The 21706-nt window shown below is 44.8% G+C and overlaps 1 protein-coding gene across 1 annotated transcript in view; it reads left to right on the top strand.

The window, feature by feature from the left end:
- The window catches only part of APBB3 (amyloid beta precursor protein binding family B member 3), a 71760-nt gene extending 62797 nt beyond the window's left edge, over positions 1–8963 (top strand). Inside the window, 2 exon segments of the mRNA XM_033927615.1 lie at positions 4464–4646; positions 8217–8963. Of these exon segments, the coding sequence (XP_033783506.1) occupies positions 4464–4646; positions 8217–8450 (417 nt within the window). The 3' untranslated portion in view covers positions 8451–8963.
- The last annotated feature ends 12743 nt before the right edge of the window (positions 8964–21706 follow it).

Genomic DNA, 21706 nt, shown 5'->3' with positions numbered 1-21706 from the left:
AATGAATATGCCTTGAAAGCAGTGCATGCACATAGATCTCATGCATATTCATTGGGGAAATCCTGAAAACCCGACTGGATTGCGGCCCTCAAGGAGGGACTTTGAGACTCCTGGTATAGCCCATGCTCTGTTTCAGTAATGATTGGTGTGGTCTACTGAAATGAAATGTGCCTGTTGATATGCAACTTCATTTTAATCACCAGATTTTAAGGGGCTTTCATAAACCACACTTTTAGAAGCCTTGATTTAGCCCCATTTCCTGAAAAAGATTATTGTAATACCAAGGGCCTTATTTTTTCTTTCTCTCAAGGATCCCTAGGAGGGTTCTATACTGCTGGAAAGGATGTTAGTGTCTGGTCTGTTCAAAATCCAGCTAGGATACAATTTATATTTTTCCATCTCCTTAGCTAATACTGATTGCATAAGGAAGGATTTATATGATATTGCCCATGGTAATGGATTTTACTGCCAGATGACTGACATGACTCAGAATTACAGGAGAACATTCACCAATCAATTACAGTACCACAACTGGAAAACTGAATTATGAAAGCCATTAAAAACATAAGAACATAAGAACATAAGCACATAAGCAGTGCCTCCGCTGGGTCAGACCATAGGTCCATCCTGCCCGGCAGTCCGCTCCCGTGGCGGCCCAAACAGGGCCACGACCTGTCTGAATCACCAGAAGTGGCTCCCTTGCCACCTTGGTTTCTCATTGAAGTCCTATCTTCCCATCGAAGTCCTAACCCTCCGGTCTTGCACATGGGTTTCTATACTTATTACCTGGTTAGCTTTCTATACTTGTGTTACATCCCAGCTCCTCCCTCAGTATCCCATGATCCCTTTATCCCTCAGGAATCCGTCCAATCCCTGTTTGAATCCCTGTACCGTACTCTGCCTGATCACTTCCTCCGGTAGCGCATTCCAAGTGTCCACGACCCTTTGGGTGAAAAAAAACTTCCTTGCATTTGTTTTGAACCTATCTCCCTTCAGTTTCTCTGAATGCCCCCTCGTACTTGTTGTCCCCTTCAGTCTGAAGAATCTGTCCCTATCCACCCTCTCTATGCCCCTCATGATCTTGAAGGTCTCTTTCATATCCCCCCTGAGCCTCCTTTTTTCCAGAGAGAAGAGCCCCAGCCTATCCAACCTCTCGGCGTATGGGCAGTGTTCCAGCCCTTTTACCAGTTTCGTTGCTCTCCTTTGGACTCTCTCAAGTACCGCCATGTCCTTCTTGAGGTGCGGCGACCAATACTGAACGCAGTATTCCAGATGTGGACGCACCATCGCTCGATACAATGGCATGATGACTTCCCGCGTCCTGGTTGTTTTAAAACTGTTTTACTATGAGGTTCAGTACTCAGCTGAGTTGGTTGAAGCATTCCATATTCTAATGACAAGTGAACAAGCGACGCCTCAGTTAAAAAAAGTGGCTCACATACGATCACACAGTATCCTTTGGAAAATGTCCATCCGAGTCAGACAGTATGAGCAGGGCTGGATTAATGGGTAGGCCCAGTAGGCACATGCCTAGGGCCCAAAACTGTCAGGGGGGCCCACTGAAGGAGGGTAAAAGACGACTCACCTTGCAATTTTTTTTTTTTTCAAACGGAAGTGCCCCCCAACCCCGCAGAATCAACAGCGACGGACCCCCACCGGCATCGATGGCAACATGGACAGCTCTGCTCCAGGAAGGTCCCGTGATGACTGCGTCCGCCGGTCAATTCCCTTCCAACATCACTTAGTTCTTCCAGAGCAGGACCAGGGGGCCCAGTGTACTTGTGTGCCTAGGGCCCCTCAAAGAATTAATCCTGCCCTGAGTATGAGAGAGATTTCACAAGAACATAAGAATAGCCATACTGGATCAGACCAATGGTCTATCAAGCCCAGTAGCCCATTCTCACAGTGGCCAATCCAGGTCACTAGTACCTGGCCATACCCCAAAGAGTAGCAACATTCCAGAATCTCAAGATTCCAGAATCCCAAAGAGTAGCAACATTCCATGCTACTGATCCAGGGCAAGCAGTGGCTTCCCCCATGTCTTTCTCAATAACAGACTATGGATTTTTCCTCCAGGAAATTGTTCAAACCTTTCTTAAAACCAGCTACGCTATCCACTCTTACCACAACCTCTGGCAATGCGTTCCAGAGCTTAACTATTCTCTGAGCGAAAAAAATATTTCCTCCTATTGGTTTTAAAAGTATTTCCCTGTAACTTCATCGAGTGTCCCCTAGACTTTGTAATTTTTTGTAATTTTACATCAAGGTCATCGGTTCCACAGGTTTGTTCTTTGCTTGGAACAATTTGGTGAATTCCTTTGTTTTTGGACTTTCCAATATTAACAATGCATTTCTGCAGTTAGCACAAAACCCATAACACATATGGTGACTGATATAGTTTAATTAAGTTTCTATAGTTTGATTTTATTTGAAAGTTGGGTAGGGTCAGTATTATTGTGAGCGACCACTTAGATTGCTCACACACTCCACTTAGAGGGAACATAGTCCCCTAAATTATAAGCTGTGAGAACATGTTTCGAAATAAAACATCGTTCACTTTTAAACTCCCCCCAATCATAATTAAAGTTGTGGCAGACAGTGATTTTTAAGGTGCTCATTGGGGGGGGGGGGCTGAATTGGACCCTGATATTTAATGCTGGGCTTAATCCAGACACTGGCACTGAATATCCAGGTTTTGCCCAGTCACTGCTGCCAATTGATATTCATAGCCAGTATTATTTTTATTGTAAATTGCCTAGATAGTTATCTGTTATCAAACAATGGGTGACGAGTCAAAACCGCATGAGACAATCGTGTGCGGACAATAGAGAATGACACGGTGGCAGTTACCCGCGGGTAGCCGCTGGTAACCCACCGAAACAGTGAGGGGGAGGGGAAAAAGTGCTCACTGCGGGCATGGGGACAAGGCCATCCACTGCCCTGTGGAGCGGTGAATGGCCTTGTGCCCGCAGTTAAGGGAGGGAAGGCGCGTGGTTACCAATCGCGCGCGGCCCCCCTCCCTCCTCCCCTACCTACCTACAGCCAAATCTATCTCCCTCCCTCCCTCCCCCTTACCTTCGCAGCGCTTTAGTAAAGAAACTTACTGAAGCAGGCGAAGCCTGCCTGCCTGCAGTCACGTATGTGTGGCGGAAGCTTCTCCTCTGAGGCAACTTCTGGTTGCCTCAGAGGAGAAGCTTCTGCCCCCACACACGCGACTGCAGGCACAGGCAGGCAGTTTTGCCCGCTTCAATAAGTTTCTTTACTATTGCGCCGCAAAGGTAAAGGGGAGGGAGGGAGATTCTCGGGCCGCTGAAGGGCAGTGAGGTGGTAGGAGGGAAGGGTGGATGCTGCGGGGACAGGGACGGGGCAGTGAAGGGGACGGCGGGGACGGGGATGGGGTGGTTAAGGGGATGGCGGGGACGGTGGTCCGGTGACGGGGCAGTGACAGGGACAGATTATTTTTCCTCATGTCATTCTCTAACGAACAAATGCAGCCAGACAATCACGCGCAGGATGTCAGCGCGCTTAATTCAAACACTATTTTACAGCGGTCCGAGGGGATGTGTGGGGGGAACCCCCCCTTTACTTAAAACTGTTGGTGCTCCCATTGGGGATAGGATGGGGGAACCTTCCATTATAGAGGAAACTGTAGTTTTTCCCTAAAAAAAGGGAAAAACAAGTACCTGACAAAATCTCAGAGTAGCAATATTCCATGCTACAGATTCATGTCTGTCTCAATAGCAGACTATGGAGTTTTCATCCAGGAACTTGTCCAAATCTTTTTTAATCCCATCTATATTAAGCACTGTCACCACATCCTCTGGCAATGAGTTCCAGAGCTTACTGTTGTTTGAGTGAAAAAATATTTTCCCTGTAACTTCATTGAGTATCCCCTAGTCATAATTTTTGATGGAGTAAAAAAATTGATTCACTTGTACCCGCTCTGTACCACTCAGGACTTTGCAGACTTCAATGATATCTCCCCTCAGCTGTCTCTTTTCCAGCTGAAGAGCCCTAACCTCTTTAGTCTTTCCTCATATCAGAGGAGTTCCATCCCTTTTATCACCTTGGTCACTCTTCTTTGAACCTTTTCTAATTCTGCTGTATCTTTTTTTGAGATACGGTGACCAGAATTAAACGCAATACTCAAGGTTAAACAGTGCTGAAAATCTACCCTTTTTTATTTTTGTATATTTCTGAAAATTTTTTATACAAGATAAAAGATACAACACTCTGAAAACGAACATAACCTGAAACGGAACTTGAGATAAGATAGCCTTCCATGTGGTTTCTTCACGGAGACCTAAAATACCCAACAAGAACAGGTCAAGCACCTCCCCCCCCCCCCCCCCCGCCCCAGTCCCAACTCATGCCCTGAAAATCTACCCTTTAGTGATTCCAAAATTCCATAGAATGCAGTTTGCAGTTCTGAGCTGTGTAATGTTTGTTCTTTTTTTTTTTAGGGTGGTGATGAAGATACCATCTGGGAATGCCAAGTTCGCTATGTGACATTTATTGGGGTTGGGAGGGACCCCCATACTTTTGCTCTCATCGTGGATGTGGGAACCCAGTGCTTCCAGTGTTATGTATTTTGGTGTGAGCCAAATGCAGGAAATGTCTCAGAGGCTGTGCAGGCTGCATGTATGGTAAGTTGTCTACTTTGGAGTTGTTTTAATATGGCATTTCTACATGTCTTATGCAGCAAATAAAAAGTATTTGTATTACCTGTTCTCTATGGATTTAAAAAAAAAAAAAAAAAATCACCTCTGCAACAGAACAGCATGAATTGGGCACAACCTTTTGGCTTCTCAAATCCCTGCTGGAGGTAGAATATGATTGTGGTACATTTTCTCTTTCCCTTCTGTTCTCTCTCCTCCTCCCTGCAGGCCCAATATCTCTCTCCTTTTCCTCCAGCTCCAGTCACTCCCCTCCCCCCCCAACATGGGTCCAGCACCTCTCTCTTCCCTCTAGCTCTAACTCCCCCCCAACATAGGCTAGCACCCTGCAGGTCCAGTCCCTCTGTCCCTTCCAGCCCAAACCCCACCCAGATGGGTCCAACACCTCTTTCCATTTCTTCTAGCTCCAGCCCCCATCTCCCTTCCACTCAGCCCCCAAGACCAGGTCCAGCTCCTGCCCCTGCCTTCCACTCAGCCCCCATCTCCCTTCTATTCAGCCCCCCAGACCAGGTCCAACTCCAGCCCCCATCTCCTTTCCACTCAGCCCCACAGACCAGGTCCAGATACAGCCCCTGCCTTCCATTCAGCCCCTAGACCAGGTCCAGCTCCAGTCCCTGTCTTCCACTCAGCTCCCACCTGCCTTTCACTTATCCCCTAGACCAGGTCCAATTCCAGCCCCCATCTGCCTTCCAAGACCAGTCCAGGTGAGTCCAGCAGCACCTCCCAAGCAGTAGAAACCCTCCTGCAAGTCCAGCAGCCCCCCAAGCAGCAAAATCCTCTCCATGAATCCAGCAGCCCCCCCCCCCCCCCCCCATGCAAGTTGGCATCTAAATCTTCCTCCTCAACTGCCCTCTCGGCACGTGCCTATTTTACCTTTAGCCATGGAGAACAATCTTCAAAGACCTGCACCCAAGTCTTCCCTCTGCCAAGTCCCTTGCAGTACTTATAAAATTTCTCTTTTTCATTGTGGAGATCCTGAAAAGCTGACTGATTTGGGGGATGGGGTACTCAAGAACAGGCTTGAAAACCTCTGGTCCAGAAAGTAAATTGGGAAAAGAAGATGGGATGAATAAAATTAGTACTACACACTGAAGACAAATGATATAAACTCAGCCAAAAGCATGCCATCTTTGGAACTCAGTACTAGCTGTGGCATGAGCCCTGTTGGTTATTCAGAATAGATTGGGGAGTGTGTGATGCAGTGGTAAGAACTATAGCCTCGACACTACTCCTTGTAACTCTGGGCAAGTCACCTAATCCAATAAATGTCTGGCCTAGTGGTCCAAAATACAAATATCCTAACTAATAATTCCCCACTGTTTAGTTGTATATCCCGAGGCTAACATTGTTTATTAGGAACTTCTATTAGTATAATTTCATCTCCTATTTTAAAAAGATAAGGGGGGAAAAAAGCCTTAGTCACCTAAGCCCCCATTGCCCCAGGTACATTAGGTAGAGTGTAAGTCCACCAGGACAGATAAAGCTTGAGTACCTGAATGTAAACCAAGTGAGGCTCTAAGTGGTAAATAAATACTAAAATAAATATTGTCCTCTCTTCTGATGCATAGGCAAGACCATTTAGAACCGACATCTAACAAATTTAGAGAAAATCTTTAGGTCGGGACTCTGATACCTTTATTTCTAATCATCATGTTTTCTTGAAAAGGACATCAAAGCAAGCAAATATGTGATCCTTCAAGTCATAGCTGGAAGTGATTAAGTCTCATCTCTGTGATTTTTCCCCATTCTTGATTACCCTCCACTTAATTCTCCTTTTTCACCGCGTTAATAAAGTACAAATATTTAGTTAGGTAATACCTCTAGAAGTATTACCTGATTTCCTCTATGGTTTGGCTTAGTAGCAAAGTACATACAGAGAATATTATTATGCTTTTCCTTAATATTAATCTGTAGTGTGTTTTTCTGGCCTTGGCTACATCCGTATTTAGATTTTTATTCACCAACTTTTTGTACGCTTCTCTTGGGCGTGGCCATAACTAACATATATGCTTGTATCTAACTAGAGTTACGCAGAACCATATGAAAAGCAGGCATTTTTGTAGAAAAAAACTCCATAAAATACTGCACCATGTCCTGCACAATATCCATTCCATTAGCGCCCCCTACAGCCCACGAGCGAGTGCCACTCCACACATGCCATTATGTATGGAGACTTGCCTTCCCTCATTTAAAGTATCATTAAAAACACACTTATTTTCATTAGCTTTTTAATACATGGATGTGAATTACTGTTGATCACAGGGACTTGTGAGGAACAGCAGGTTTGAAGAACCTCCTTTTCTTTCCTATTATATTGCATGTCTATTTCCTCTTTCAGAATAGTATTGTAATGTACCATATATACTCAAATATAGGATGAGATTTTGGGGCCAAAAATATGGCCCAAAAATGGGGGTCTCATCCTATATTTGGGTCATCAACCCGACCCCCTCCCAGACGATACGGCAGGCAGGGATAGGAGGGATGCCTCCTGTCTCCTATCCCGGCCGACTTTTTTTTTTAACTCCCTCCCCCCCCCCCAGCGTGCGCTTAGCATTTGTGCTATTTTTAATCCCTGGTGGTCCAGCAGTGTATGGGGAAGGAGCAATCTTTCCACGCCCTGCCCCGTGCTGAGCCTCTCCGTCCCTGTTCCCTTTTCGCAGCCAGTGGTACACCCAACAGGGCCAAGCTCTTCCTGCTCGGCCCTGCTCTGCTTTCTGAATGGCTGCTGCCAGTTCTCATCCCACAAGAACTGGCGGCAGCATTCAGAGAGCAGCATGGGGCCAAGCAAGAAGCAGGAAGAGCTTGGCCCTCTCGGGTGCACCGCTAGCGGCCATTCAGAGAGCAGTGTGGGGCCGAGCAGGAAGAGCTCGGCCCTGTCAGGTGTACCACTGGCCATGAAAAGGAGACGGAGAGGCTCAGCACAGGGCAGGGCGCAGAAATATTGCTCCTGCCCCGAACACTGCTGGACCACCAGGGATTAAAAATGGCGCAAAAGATAAGCGCGCGCCGGAGAGATGTTAAAAAAAATTAGTCAGCCGGGACAGGAGACATCCCTCCAGTCCCAGCCTGCCACTAGACTACCAGAGGTTGGAAGGTAAGGCAGGGTGCAAAGCCTGGCAAGGAGTGAGGGGGGCTGGGTACAGAGTCTGTTAGGGCAAGGATGGAAGATAGCTGGGTGCAGAGCCTGGCAGGAGGGCTGGGTGCAGAGCCTGGCAGGGGAGGGTGTAAGATCCTAGCAGGGCATGTCACTTGAATATTAAGCCCCCCATCTTATATTCGAGTTAACCATTTTTCCTCCTTTTTTGGGGGAACAATGGGGGTCTCGACATATTCGGATTGACTTATATTCAAGTATATACGGTATACTGCTTTGATGGCTTTGCTTTAGGCAGTTAATCATACAAATGCAACCTTGAATCTTGCAATAGCGTTTCATGCTGATTTTTTTTCATTTCAGCACCCACATTAAAGCACCATTTACCCAATCCAGTATCTCGTAGAAGACAATCTCTGTTGTTATTGTTTCGCTTGTTCTAGGTGCAGTATCAGAAATGTTTGGTAGCCACAACGTCACAGATGAAGACAAAGACAGGCGCACACTCCCTATCTCTCCTGAAAATAAAAAGGACATCAGCAGTGGACTCTCCTCTCTCGCCCTTTCCTTCCTCAGGTCATCCTCTACAAAAAGGCACTGGAGCCACCAGGAGGCGAGGGGTACGGGCTTTCTTTGAATCTCTAAAGCAGAAACAGTCCATTGTACAAACTCCTTAAAACACTGGATTTCACTAAGGACATAAACATTGTTTATAACGTGAACTATTTCAATGATTACAAGTTACATGGATAAACATTTAAATGTTAAATATAGTTATATTTACCATTTAGACAATAAAATACAACTGGCAGATGCCAAGGGAGAACACCCCCCACATGCCTATGTACTCCCCAAACTGGCTAATAGCAGCCCAGCCTTCTCCTATATGGGAAGCTGTGCAGAATGCTGGGAAAGGGGAGCTTGGATAGTAGCTATGGTTTGTCTTAAGTGATAAGTCCACATGCCAGCCAATATTAATGCTTAAAAAATATTTATTTACTATTTAATCATTTAAGGGCTCTTCTACTAAAGGGCATTAAGCACTTAATACATGGTTAACATGCAGAAACAGGTTACTGAGCAATCAGATTAAGGAGTTTTGTAGTAGTTTGCCCGTTACCACACATTAAGCTGTGTTACATAATTTTTTTAGAAATTTTCCTGTCAGGTTACATGGCATAGGTGGAGAATGGGCATGGAAGGCATTGTGGGCAGTTAATGTGCTAACTGCTTTATGCAGAGTCAAGTTTCAAGTTTATTATAAAATTTGATTAATCACTTATTCCAAATTCTAAGTGATGAACAAATCGATAAAATTACAAAATTAGGGGAGACAAACATAACTAACAAAAAAGACTAAATCTACGAAACATAATAATAACCAACTTTGCAAACATAATAAAACACAAGGAAACAATAGGAAAGAAATACAATCTGATTAATAAAAAGAAAGATAATTAAAGTCAAAAACAATAGGAAGGGGAAGGCCAAAAACTCTCAAAAGATATAAAGATAAAAAGAAACTCCTAAGCAATTCATTTAGTCATTAAATGCATCTTTAATAGGAGGCAGTAAGTGCTTTTGTGTTAACCGGGATTAATGTTAACACACAACCTGCAATAGAAAATAGTTGAAATGCCCCTTCTTGATGCAGCATTAGTTTTGGGCTTTCTGTGTGTTAAAATCCCACGTTTAGCAGGTTAAGCCCAAAACGTAACTCTCCTTAGTACGAGAAGGACCCCTTAACCTAGTGTATCACAAACTGTGTGCCACAGCATACTAGTGTGCCTCCTGAGATTTCAGGTGTGCCACAAGACGATGGGGAGGAGGAGAGGCGCCAGCTGCCTGCCTACAAGACATACCTTTCGTGGAGAGAGGCACAGCCGGCACCCGTGCCTCTCCTTTCCACACATCTTCCCCGCTGGCACTCCCCACTGGCGGCTCAGGGCCCATCTGGATGGCCTTCACGCATGCTCAAACATCGATGTGATGGATGTTATCGCATCAACGTCTGCACACTTCCGGATGCCTCGAGCCGCAGCCACTACGTTTAGTGTGCCGTGGCTTGACAAAGTTTGAGGATAACCTGTTCATATTGCATATACCTGCTAGTTTATGAAATCAAAAGACCTGGAGCCAGATTTCCACATAATTAAACTGGGGTTTTTTTTGTAGATTGTTTTAGTGAATTTGTTAGTTTATGTTTATGCTAGCTATCTACTATACCACCTTTCCTAACAAAAAAAATTGTTCTTTCATTACAGCCGGAAGAACTAAATAGAAACAAATGGGAGGAAAACAGAGCAGTTACATATGCTCCAAGCATTCACTAAGCAGAATTTATAAGACCTTTTGATATCTCTTGCAAAAAGTTGATTTCAGAAAAATAATTTAACTATGGGTTGTTCTAAAAACTAATAGTAATATATGAGTATACTAGTACCTGTTAAAATTTCTCAACAATTTCTATGTATTATATAAAAATTAATGGAAAGCTGTTGTGTATCTCAGTTTAAGGTTAGATTCCATTAAAAAAGCTACTTGCAGTAGGCAGCTTCTTGGTGGAGGCTGTGAAAAATGTTCTGCTGGAAATAACTGACTTAGAATATATGTAAATAAAACCAGAAACTTATGTAGCAACATGTGACAACATAGCACAAAACTTATGCTGTGACTCTGACTTTCAAAAAAAAAAAAAATGTCCTGTTGTAATAAAGTACAAACAGGAGCTGTTGACTAGGTTCATTTCAGAACAAAGAATATATAGTCACAACCACAAAGATGCTACCCATCAAGAGGCAAAACACAAGAAATATCACCACTACAATGGTCAACTTATTCAAACTTTAACCTTTTTTCTTTGAGGGGATGGTGGCAAATTATGGATATGAAAAAGGCAACTCTACAAAGAGACAAGTTTACCAAAGTCAATGGGGATATATCCTGATAGTTTTAGAAGCATGTACAGTTCTGCGTGATCAATTTTTGGAGGACTAGAGAAGGGGAATACAACAGATTCCAGATCAGAAGCAACATGATTTTACTAAAGGAAGAATATATCAAAGAATTAGAGGCTGACTGAAATTGAACCAGCAATCGAAATCTGCAAAATGGTTTCAGCCGAAATCAAAAACAAAAGTGAACCGCCACCATCCACCCCCTTGTAATCACTCTCATCACTGTTGCCCCCACCCCTTTTGTAATCACTCTCAGCATCCCCCTTCTTCCATCCCACCACCCAAAAGCCCTCCCTGGGCCTACCTTTAAACCTCCTGGTGGTCTAGTTGGTCTTCAAGGCAAGTGTGATCCCCAGTTGCTCCACCAGCTCCATAGTCAAAATGGCTGCTATGATTTCCTGAAGCAGCCGCACAAGACTGCTGCAGGAAGTCTCGGCAGCCATTTTGAGTATTGGAAATAGCCATTTCAGTGCGCAAAATAGCTGCCAGTCTCACAAGGCTGCCATGGGAAGATCCAGCAGTCAATTTGGCTGTGGAGCCGGCAGTGGCAAAAGCAATTGGGGATTGTTGTCCAGAAGACCACTAGAGCACCTGGTTTAAAGGTAGGCCTGCGGAGGGTCTCTGGGTGGGCGAGAGTGTTGCAGGGTGGAGAGTGATCCCAGAGCCAGGGATGCAGTATGGAGCAGAGAGTGATTACAATGTGGGGGAGGCATGGGGCAGACAATGATTGTGGTAGACTGAAATTGATGGCAGACTTCGCCCTTTTGTTTTTTCCCCACCCTCATATTTGGATCAGTGCCTAACCATGAGAGACCAGGTGGACTCCTTGATCAGAAAGGGATTTTTCACTCTCTGGAAACTCAGATCCATTAAAGCTTATTTCGATACAGCGGCATTCAGAACTCTAGTCCAATCCCTCGTACTGAGTCTACTTGACTACTGTAACATCGCCTATTTAGCAATTTCCCAAAAGAACATGCAGCGTTTACAATTGATGCAAAATGCAGCGGTCAAACTGATCTTTGGGCTGAGGAAGTTTGAACACGTGACACCCTACTACCGGCAGCTGCATTGGCTGCCAATGGAGGCGCACGTAAAGTTTAAATTTGCCTGCTTCTGCTTCAAAGCACTACACGGACTTGCCCCTAAATATATAACTGACCTTTTCGTCTTCTCAGCCAACAGACACAAGAGAAGCTCACATTCCTACTTCGATTCCCCCCCAGTGAGAGGTTGTAAACTGAAAAAACACCATGAACATCTTCTCTCGCACCAAGCAGCATCATGGGGTAAAGACCTAGAACAATTGCTTTCGCCCACTACTTATGAGGAATTTAGGAAACGTCTGAAAACACACCTGTTCCTAAAGTATCTAGACAACTGATCCTCTCTTCTCTCTCCCCTATATAGCGATTAACTTGTTCTATTGATCACTCTCTCCTCAAAAATGGATTTCCTGTCCTATTAACCCTCTTTCTTCCTCCCCTCTTAAAGTCAATCAATTTGTACCTTTGCTTAACTTTGTAAACCGCATAGAACTTCACGGTATTGCGGTATATAAGCTGTTATTATTATTATTATCTTATATTGTAGTTCTTCCCCCCCATCCTCACAGTCATGTTTTGTCTACACACTCTCCTTTCCCATATAATTAAATTGTAAGTCACTCAGATGACTATTGTAGATGTGTGGGGTAGAAAATTCTGAATAAACTTGGAGAGGAATTTGGTTTCAGTTGAAAATGCACTTGCATTTTCAGCCAAAACCCGAACCTGGATTTCAGATCGGTTTCAGTGCCGAAATCAAAACTGAAATTTGGCCAGGCTCTACAGAATTAGATCAAAGATGTATACTGGACCTGGTTTACTTTGATTTCAGCTGAACTATTGATACTATCCTGCACAGTAAGCTCATGCCTAAACTTAGTAGCCTAAGATAAAGTAAACCAATAGTGGAAAATGATGTTTACCCTGCCAAAGGTAGTGTGCCTTAGGACTGGGACTGCTTCAATATTTTCATGAGTGATACTGTAGACGGGTCACTAAAAGAGATTTATCTGCAGGATGGACATACCTAAGGGACAAGCCAAAATAAGATGCAATCTATTTATTTTAAAAAAACAACTTATACCTAAGTGGATTACAAAAAAAACCCACAAAACCAAACATAATCATAAGATAAAAGCACAAAAAACCAGCATCAAACAAAATAAAACAAAACAATATACAATTAACAGATATGCAGAATTAAGGGGGGGACGACAGCTAGTTTGAAATATGGTTTAAAACTATTCCCCCTCTTTTACGAAACTGCAATAGTGCAGGGAGCCGCGCTGCTCCCGATGCTCATAAGAACTCAATGAGTGTTGTGAGCATCACGGGCCATTCAGCGTGGCTCCCTGCGTTAGAAACTGCTTTTGCAGTTTCGTAAAAGGAGGCCTATGTTTTGTTGCAACCCTCTTTAGAATCCTTCAGCAAGAAGCAGGTAATCGGAATAATTTGTTAATTGTATTTTAAAGTAGCTTACAATAAACACAAGAAAAGATAGTAATACAATAACAGAACCTAAAAATGATTTAGTCATAAGACTTCAATACAAATAAAGATAGCTCACGAGATCATGCAATTGACAAATGAGAGTCAACACAAAATAGTAGTCTTTTGAGGTGCAGAAATTCAAGGGAGTCATATGTAATGGGGGATATTGCATTGTTGTCCACCAATCAGGAGAAACACCTTAGAGCAGTGGTCTCAAACTCAAACCCTTCGCAGGGCCACATTTTGAATTTGTAGGTACTTGGAGGGCCTCAGAAAAAAATAGTTAATGTCTTATTAAAGAAATGACAATTTTGCATGAGGTAAAACTCCTTATAGTTTATCTTTCCTTTTGGCTAAGTCATAATAATAATATTGTCATTTATAGCTAAAGAGACATATGATCAAGAAACGGTTTTATTTTACTTTTGTGATTATGATAAACATACCGAGGGCCTCAAAATAGTATCTGGTGGGCCGCGAGTTTGAGACCACTGCCATAGGGTGATAATGATGATCTGAATCGAGGTGGAAGACGATATCTTCTTTCTTAAAGGACCTTCAACCACAAGAGGTCATCCGCTGAAAATCAAAGGCGGGCAATTTCATGACGACGCCAGGAAGTATTTCTTCACCGAAAGGGTAGTCGATCATTGGAATGAACTGCCATTGCAGGTGATTAACGCCAGCAGCGTGCTCGATTTTAAAAAGAAATGGGATATGTATGTGGGATCTCTAGCCGGGTGAAGTCTGGGGGTGGGTCATTAGCGTGGGCAGACTTGATGGGCTACAGCCCTTTTCTGCCGTCATATTCTATGTTTCTATGAAGAAAGATATTAAAAGAGTGCAGCAATACAATGACTAGAACCAGTTAAATGCTACTTTACCCTGGGAGAGATATGACCAGTAGAAGGAAAGTGATCATTCTTCTGTACAGAGACTTTTTCTGGATTATTGTGTTTAAATCTGGAGGCTGGATCTCCAAAAAGGAAGAATGGGGACTGTCAAAGAGCCACCAAAACGGTACTGGGCTGGTGCCAAATACCCTTCAAAATAAGACTTAAAGACTTAGGTACATATACCCCAGAGGAGAGACGACAGAAATACTCACACACCTCAAAGGTATAAATAACATAAGCAGCAAACCTTTTCAAGTGGACTAGATGCTCTAAACACAGCCAAGGAGACAAATGTTCCTCACAGTACACCTGAAGGGTATGTCAGAATCCTTTAATCCACATCTTATTATTTTATTGGTTACATTACTTCATTTTGGTAGGAATGATCATGCAACATAAGAACATAAGAAGTTGCTTCCACTGGGTCAGACCAGAGGTCCATCTCGCCCAGCGGTCCGCTCCCGCGGCGGCCCATCAGGTCCGCAACCTGTGAAGTGGTTTCTGACCACTTTTATAACCTACCTCAAGTTCTATCTGTACCCCTCTATCCCCTTATCCTCCAGGAACCTATCCAAACCCTCCTTGAACCCTTGTACAGAGTTCTGGCCTATCACATCCTCCGGAAGCGCATTCCATGTGTCCACCACCCTCTGGGTAAAAAAGAACTTCCTAGCATTTGTTCTAAACCTGTCCCCTTTCAATTTCTTCGAGTGACCACTAGTGCTTGTGGCTCCCCACAGTTTGAAGAACCTGTCCTTATTCACTTTCTCTATGCCCTTTAGGATTTTGAAGGTTTCTATCATGTCCCCTCTAAGTCTCCTCTTCTCCAGGGAGAACAGCCCCAGCATTTTTAACCTGTCAGCGTATGAAAAATTTTCCATACCTTTTATTAGTTTAGTCGCCCTCCTCTGCACTCCCTCGAGTACCGCCATGTCCTTCTTGAGGTATGGCGCCCAGTATTGAACACAGTACTCCAGGTGTGGGCGCACCATTGCGCGATATAGCGGCATGATGACTTCCTTCGTCCTGGTTGTGATACCCTTTTTGATGATGCCCAGCATTCTGTTTGCTTTCTTTGAGGCTGTCGCACACTGCGCCGATGGTTTCGGTGATGTGTCGACCATCACCCCCAGGTCCCTTTCAAGGTTACTCACCCCTAGCAGTGTTCCCCCCATTTTGTAGCTGAACATCGGGTTCTTTTTCCCTACATGCATGACCTTGCATTTCTGTACGTTAAAACTCATTTGCCACTTTTTTGCCCAGTCTTCCAGTCTCGTTAGGTCCCTTTGCAGGTCTTCACAGTCTTCCGTGTTTCTAACCCTGCTGCAGAGTTTGGTGTCATCAGCAAATTTGATAACCTCACATTTTGTCCCCGTCTCTAGATCGTTAATAAATATATTGAACAGTAGAGGTCCCAGCACCGACCCCTGTGGAACTCCGCTCGTGACCCATTGCCAGTCTGAGTATTGGCCTTTTACTCCAACCCTCTGTTTCCTGCCTGCCAACCAGTGTTTGATCCATCGGTAGATATCCCCTTGCACCCCGTGGTTCCACAGCTTTTTAAGTAGCCGTTCGTGAGGTACCTTGTCGAAGGCTTTTTGGAAGTCAAGGTAAATGATGTCTATGGATTCCCCCTTATCCATCTGGCTGTTTATTCCCTCAAAGAAGTACAGCAAGTTCGTGAGGCACGACTTTCCCTTGCAGAAGCCATGCTGGCTCGCCTTCAGCTGTTCATTGTTTTCTATGTGTTCGCAGATTGCGTCCTTTACCATTGCTTCCATCATCTTTCCCGGAACCGAGGTCAAGCTCACAGGCCTGTAGTTTCCCGGGTCACCCCTTGATCCCTTCTTGAAGATGGGCGTGACATTTGCTATTTTCCAGTCCTCTGGGATCTCCCCAGTTTTTAGGGAGAGGTTACATATTTGGCGAAGTGTCTCTGCTATTTCGTTTCTCAGTTCTTTTAGTACCCTTGGGTGGATGCCGTCCGGGCCCGGTGATTTGTCGCTCTTTAGTCTGTCTATCTGTCTGAGGACATCCTCTTTACTTACCTCTAGTTGTATCAGCCTTTCGTCGTGTTCTCCGTTTATAATCACCTCGGGTTCTGGGATATTGGATGTGTCCTCTCTGGTGAAGACTGACGAGAAGAAATTGTTTAACCTGTCAGCTATCTCTTTTTCCTCCTTTATCGCTCCTTTCCTGTCTCCGTCGTCCAGTGGTCCCACTTCCTCTCTGGCTGGTTGTTTCCCTTTCACATACCTGAAGAAGGGTTTGAAGTTTCTTGCTTCTCCTGCCAGTCTTTCCTCATATTCTCTCTTTGCTTTCTTGACCTTTTGATGGCATTTTTTCTGGTGTCTTTTGTGCTCTTCCTGGTTTTCCTTTGTTGGTTCCTTTTTCCATTTCTTGAAGGATGATTTTTCGCTTATCGCCTTTTTAACTGCAGTTGTTATCCATGCTGGGTTTCTAGTTTGATTTTTTTTGCACCCTTTCTTGAACCTTGGGACGCACAGGTCTTGTGCCTCGAGCACTGTGCCTTTAAGCAGTGTCCAGGCTTCCTTTACGGTCTTCACCTTCCCTGAGCTGTTGCTGAGCTTTTTTCCTACCATTTTCCTCATGTCCTTGTAGTTTCCTTTTCTGAAGTTGAGTGCTGTCGTTGTGGTTCTTTTCACCTTTGATGTTCCCATGTTTAATTTGTACTGGATCATGTTGTGATCGCTGTTCCCTAATGGTGCTAGTACCACCACTTCCTTTGCGGGTCCCTCTAGCCCGTTGAGGATTAGGTCTAGAGTGGCCTCCCCTCGCGTTGGTTCCGTGACCAGCTGCTGCTCCATGAAACAGTCCCTTGTCGCCTCTAGGAATTTAGTTTCTCTCGTGCAATTTGAGTGTCCAATGTCCCAGTCTATTCCCGGATAGTTGAAGTCCCCCATAACCACCACCCTTCCACTTTTGCACATCTGCCTCAGTTCGGCCTCCAGGTCCAGGTCGTTTGCTTCTGGCTGTCCTGGTGGGCGATAGTACAGTCCCAATTTGATGTCAGCTCCTTCCCCTCCTGTCAGCTTAACCCATAGTGACTCCAAAATGTCTGCCCTTATTGTTGTTTCTGTTCTGGATGAAGGAATGGAGTCCTTTATATACAGTGCTATTCCTCCCCCCTTCTTGTGTGCCCTGTCCCTCCTGTAGAGTTTGTACCCTGGCAGGGCCACATCCCATTTGTTGTCCTCTGACCACCATGTCTCTGTGATTCCTATTATGTCTAGGTCCTTATTTCTGGCTATAACTTCTAGCTCCCCCATTTTAGTCCTTAGGCTCCTAGCATTTGTGTATAGGCAATTTAAGTCCCAGTTTGTTACCTTTTCTTTTGGATCTACTCTTGATTTGTTGCTCCTGCTGGTCTCCTCACGGGCTGCCTCCTGTGGTGTGTCTATCCCGTCCCTTTGTTAGCCCTCTGGTTCCGGCTGTTTCCTCCTTGTCGTGTTCTTTAGCTCTAATTGCCTCTCGGGTCCCTGTACTGCATCTTTGGGTTTATGTCCAAAAAGTGTCCATTTTGTCTCTAGTCCACTATCGTCATTTCCTGTTTCAGTATCCTTGCTCGATACTGTGGCCCGATGTGTCGAGGTCAGATCGACTATCGGCTTTCCCCTTGTTATCAGTTTAAAGTCATGTCTATGCAGGTCTGGATGTTACGTGCCAGCATCCTCGTCCCAGCCGTGCTCAAATGCAGTCCGTCTCTCCTGTAGAGCTTGTTTTTCCCCAGGAAGGTTGACCAGTTCCGTACAAAGAGGAAACCCTCCTCATCACACCATCGCCTCAGCCATCCATTTGTTGCTTGCAGCTCGATCTGCCTCCTCGCATCTGCCCTTGGTACTGGCAGGATCTCTGAAAAGGCTATCTTCCCTGTCCTCAGCTTCAGCTTCCTCCCCAGGATCTTAAACTGCTCGGTCAGTGTAGTCATGTTGAAATTCCTTCTGCTGACGTCATTTGTTCCGACGTGGACTATCACTGCTGTTTCCTCCGTCTCAGCTCCCTCCATGATTCTCTCGATTCTGTCGGAGATGTCCTTTGTCCTCGCCCCTGGGAGACATGTCACTAGGCGATCCGCTCTGCCCCCTGCTATGTGACTGTCCACCTCTCTCAGGATTGAGTCTCCCACCACGATAGCAGATTTTCCTCTCCTCAGCTTCCTCCTGGGTCTCAGGTCTGTGTCGATGATTGGGTCCTTCAATCCTTCCTCCTTCTGATTGGTTCCTCCGCAAGGTTCCTCTCCCTCAGCTCCTGGTGGCTCCCGGTGGCTCCTGGCAGGTCCTGTCCTCCATCCGTTTGTTCCCTTCTGAAGAGCGGGTGATCCCATGTTTCTACCATCTTGCAGGCCTCCTCGATGAATCTTTCAAGCTCTCTGACCTGTTCGTTGATGTGGTTTTCTCTGGTGGTGTCCTCAGTTGGTTCAAATTCCCTTGGTTCCTCTATGGAGCGGAGTCCCTCTAGCTCCTGTACTTTGATCTGCAGTCTCCCGACCTCCTTCTTTAGGCTAGCCAGTTCCTGACATCGACCGCATATGTAGGCCTGCCTCCCGGAAGGGAGGTAGTCATACATGTGACAATCAATGCAGTATACTGGAAAACTTCGCTGGCCTTCTGCTGCCTCCATTTTTCCTTCCTTGTGATTAAAGTTGGTGCGCTGGAGTACGCCTGACGTGTAGCTAGGTGGAGAGGTAGATAGAGAAGAAATAATGAGTATAGAAGAAAGGATAAAAATTTTTTTTTTTAGAAGTTATTTAAGAAGATTGAAGATTGAATTTGCTGCTGAGCAGCCTGGACGCCTGGCTCCTTCTCTCAGCTCCTTCGCGAAGGCGGCCCTCGCTAAGGCGAGCGCCTTTGCTGCTCGCCTTCGCCGCGCGCCGAATGGCCGTGCGCCGTTGGCTCTTCCTCTTTTAAGGGGAAGCCCGGGCTCCGAAGCGACCTCTGACGCGGTGGGGGTGGGCGGAGCTTTCTCTCGCCGCTGCCCCAGTTAGTTTCTGCCCCTCCTCGCTGGCTGTCTAACCCTGCTCTGCGTCCCGGCTTTCTCCCCTCAGCTCTCCGATCCTGCCTGCTCCTCCTGTAAGTTAGCAGAGACAAAAAAGAAAAGGTTTGAGTGCCGCCGCGGTCTGCCTCGTGGTCCTGGCTCTCCCTCTTTTAAGGGGAAGCCCGGGCTCCGAAGCGACCTCTGACGAAGTGGGGGTGGGCGGAGCTTTCTCTCACCGCTGCCCCAGTTAGTTTCTGCCCCTCCTCGCTGGTTGTCTAACCCTGCTCTGCGTCCCGGCTTTCTCCCCTCAGCTCTCCGATCCTGAGTGCCGCCGCGGTCTAATACACTTCTAATTTTGCCTTTCATAAATAATTCCAAGTATGACCTTTGCTATGAAGATATATATAAATATAGTGCCTTGTAAAAGTCTTCCCACTATTGTACTCTTCATATTCTGTAGTCTTAAAAATAAATTCAACATGCATTATAAGAGGAGTTTGTTCAACAGTTCTATAGAATATGCTTTACATGTGAAAGAAGTCCATATGTCCTTTATAATAGTGTGAACCCCCTAGTGGTGGAATGAGGTGTTACTGCAAGATGGAAAGGTACCCGTAACCACAATTTGGGCAAAGTGTCACAGTTAGGGTTCCCAAATAACTCCACACAACCAAGCTATTCAACAAGAAAGGAATTATAAAGTTTATTGAACAAACAGGAAGTAGGCGGGACCCAGCAGAGAGGAAGGCCCAACGCTGGCAAGAGCAGCAAGTTGTGAAGGCTGCGCTGTGTGTGTGTGTGTGTGAGGTTTGATAAAGAAATCAAGTGAGGGAGGGAGGGGAATAAGGGAAGTTATCAAACCTCAGAGGGCAAGGATGGAAGGTGTCGGATCTCGGGGGGAGGGGAGGATGGGGGAAAGGAAAGACAAGACTTATTATAGGGCAGGCAGAGAAGGAGATGGCCTAGAGACACGAGAGAGATTAGATAAGGTAGTGAGAGGCTGAATTCATGAAGGGAGGAAAAGAGAGATGCTGGGACAGGGGAGCTGGAAGAGCAGAGGGAAAAGAGAGAGAGATGAGACTGGGAAAGATGCTAAATACACAAATGGAGAGAATAAAGAGAGAGATGCTTGCCCAGGGATGAAGGGTGTAGAAGGAGAAAGGGAACAGAATGGGGGGGGGGGAAGAAGTTAGACAGGAGAGGCAAAGCCATGGGTGGGGGTAGAATGGAAGGGGCAGAGCAAAAGGGCAGATGCATGGAAGGAAAAGAGAGGACAAATGCTGGTTGGAAAGAAGAGATTGAAGAGGATGATTAAAGCAGAAATGACAAAAGGTAGAAAAATATTTTTTGCTGCTTTATTGTAGCTGTATTGTTGTTTTTAAACAGAAAATGGGAATAAAGTAATTTTTTATTACACTAATTTTAATACATTTTATACTATCAAGTCAGGACAGGATACTGTAATAGCAGTATACTGTACAGAGCTGAATACGGTAATGAGGTTTTGGCCTCTGAAAGCTAATTTAAAAATGGATTAATCCAATAAAATGGTACTTTCCTATTTTTCTTTTTGTTAATTTGTAAAGTGGTAATTGTTATGTCAGTTTTTTCAAATTTACATCTGCTATCTTTATATTTTGCACAGTATTAGGGGACATGTTACTATTTCTGTGGTGTTGCATTGTATGCAGAGTCTGGCTCCTTGGCTGTTTCGTTTAACTTTTGTCTACATATTTCTATCTTTAGTTTGTGATTACTTATTCTATACTGCGTGAGAGCATTTCTGTGCTCTGTATGAAAAGGACATGGTTTTCTGTAGCATTGACTGTGCAAGATGTATTAATCTGGCTTGTTTAATTTTACAATAAAAAATGTTTCAACTTTAAACTGGAACTGGAAATTGGAACGAGTGAGGTGATTAAATTTGCAGATGACACTAAACTGTTCAAAGTTGATAACATGCATGCGGATTGTGAAAAATTGTAGCGGATCTCAAGCAATTGGAAGACTGGGCATCCAAAGGGCAGATGAAATTTAATGTGGACAAATGCAAAGTTATACACTTTGGGAAGAATAACTGAATCACAGTTACCTGTCCACCTTGGGGATTAGTGTCCAAGAAAATGATCTGGGTGTCATTGTAGACAATACGATGAAACCTTCTGCCCAATGTACAGCAGTGGCCAAGAAAGCAAACAGGATGCTGGGAATTATTTTTTTTAAAAGGGTGGTTAACAAGACTAAGAATGTTATAATGTCCCTGTATCGCTCCATGGTGCGACCTCATCTGAAGTATGGCATTCAATTCTGGTCTCATCTCAAGAAAGATATAGTGGCGCTAGAAAGCGTTCAAAGAGTGACAATGATGATAAAGGGGATGGAACTCCTCTCCTATGAGGAAAGAGTAAACGGTTAGGGCTCTTCAGCTTGGAAAAGGCTGAGTGGAGATATGATTGACGTCTACAGCAGTGGTTCCCAACCTTGCCCTGGAGGACCACCAGGCCAATCGGGTTTTCAGACTAGCCCTAATGAATATGCATGAGAGAAA

Source organism: Geotrypetes seraphini, chromosome 18 (genome assembly GCF_902459505.1).
Source record: "Geotrypetes seraphini chromosome 18, aGeoSer1.1, whole genome shotgun sequence".
NCBI classification, from domain to species: domain Eukaryota; kingdom Metazoa; phylum Chordata; class Amphibia; order Gymnophiona; family Dermophiidae; genus Geotrypetes; species Geotrypetes seraphini.
This window is presented reverse-complemented; position numbering and strand designations above follow the sequence as displayed.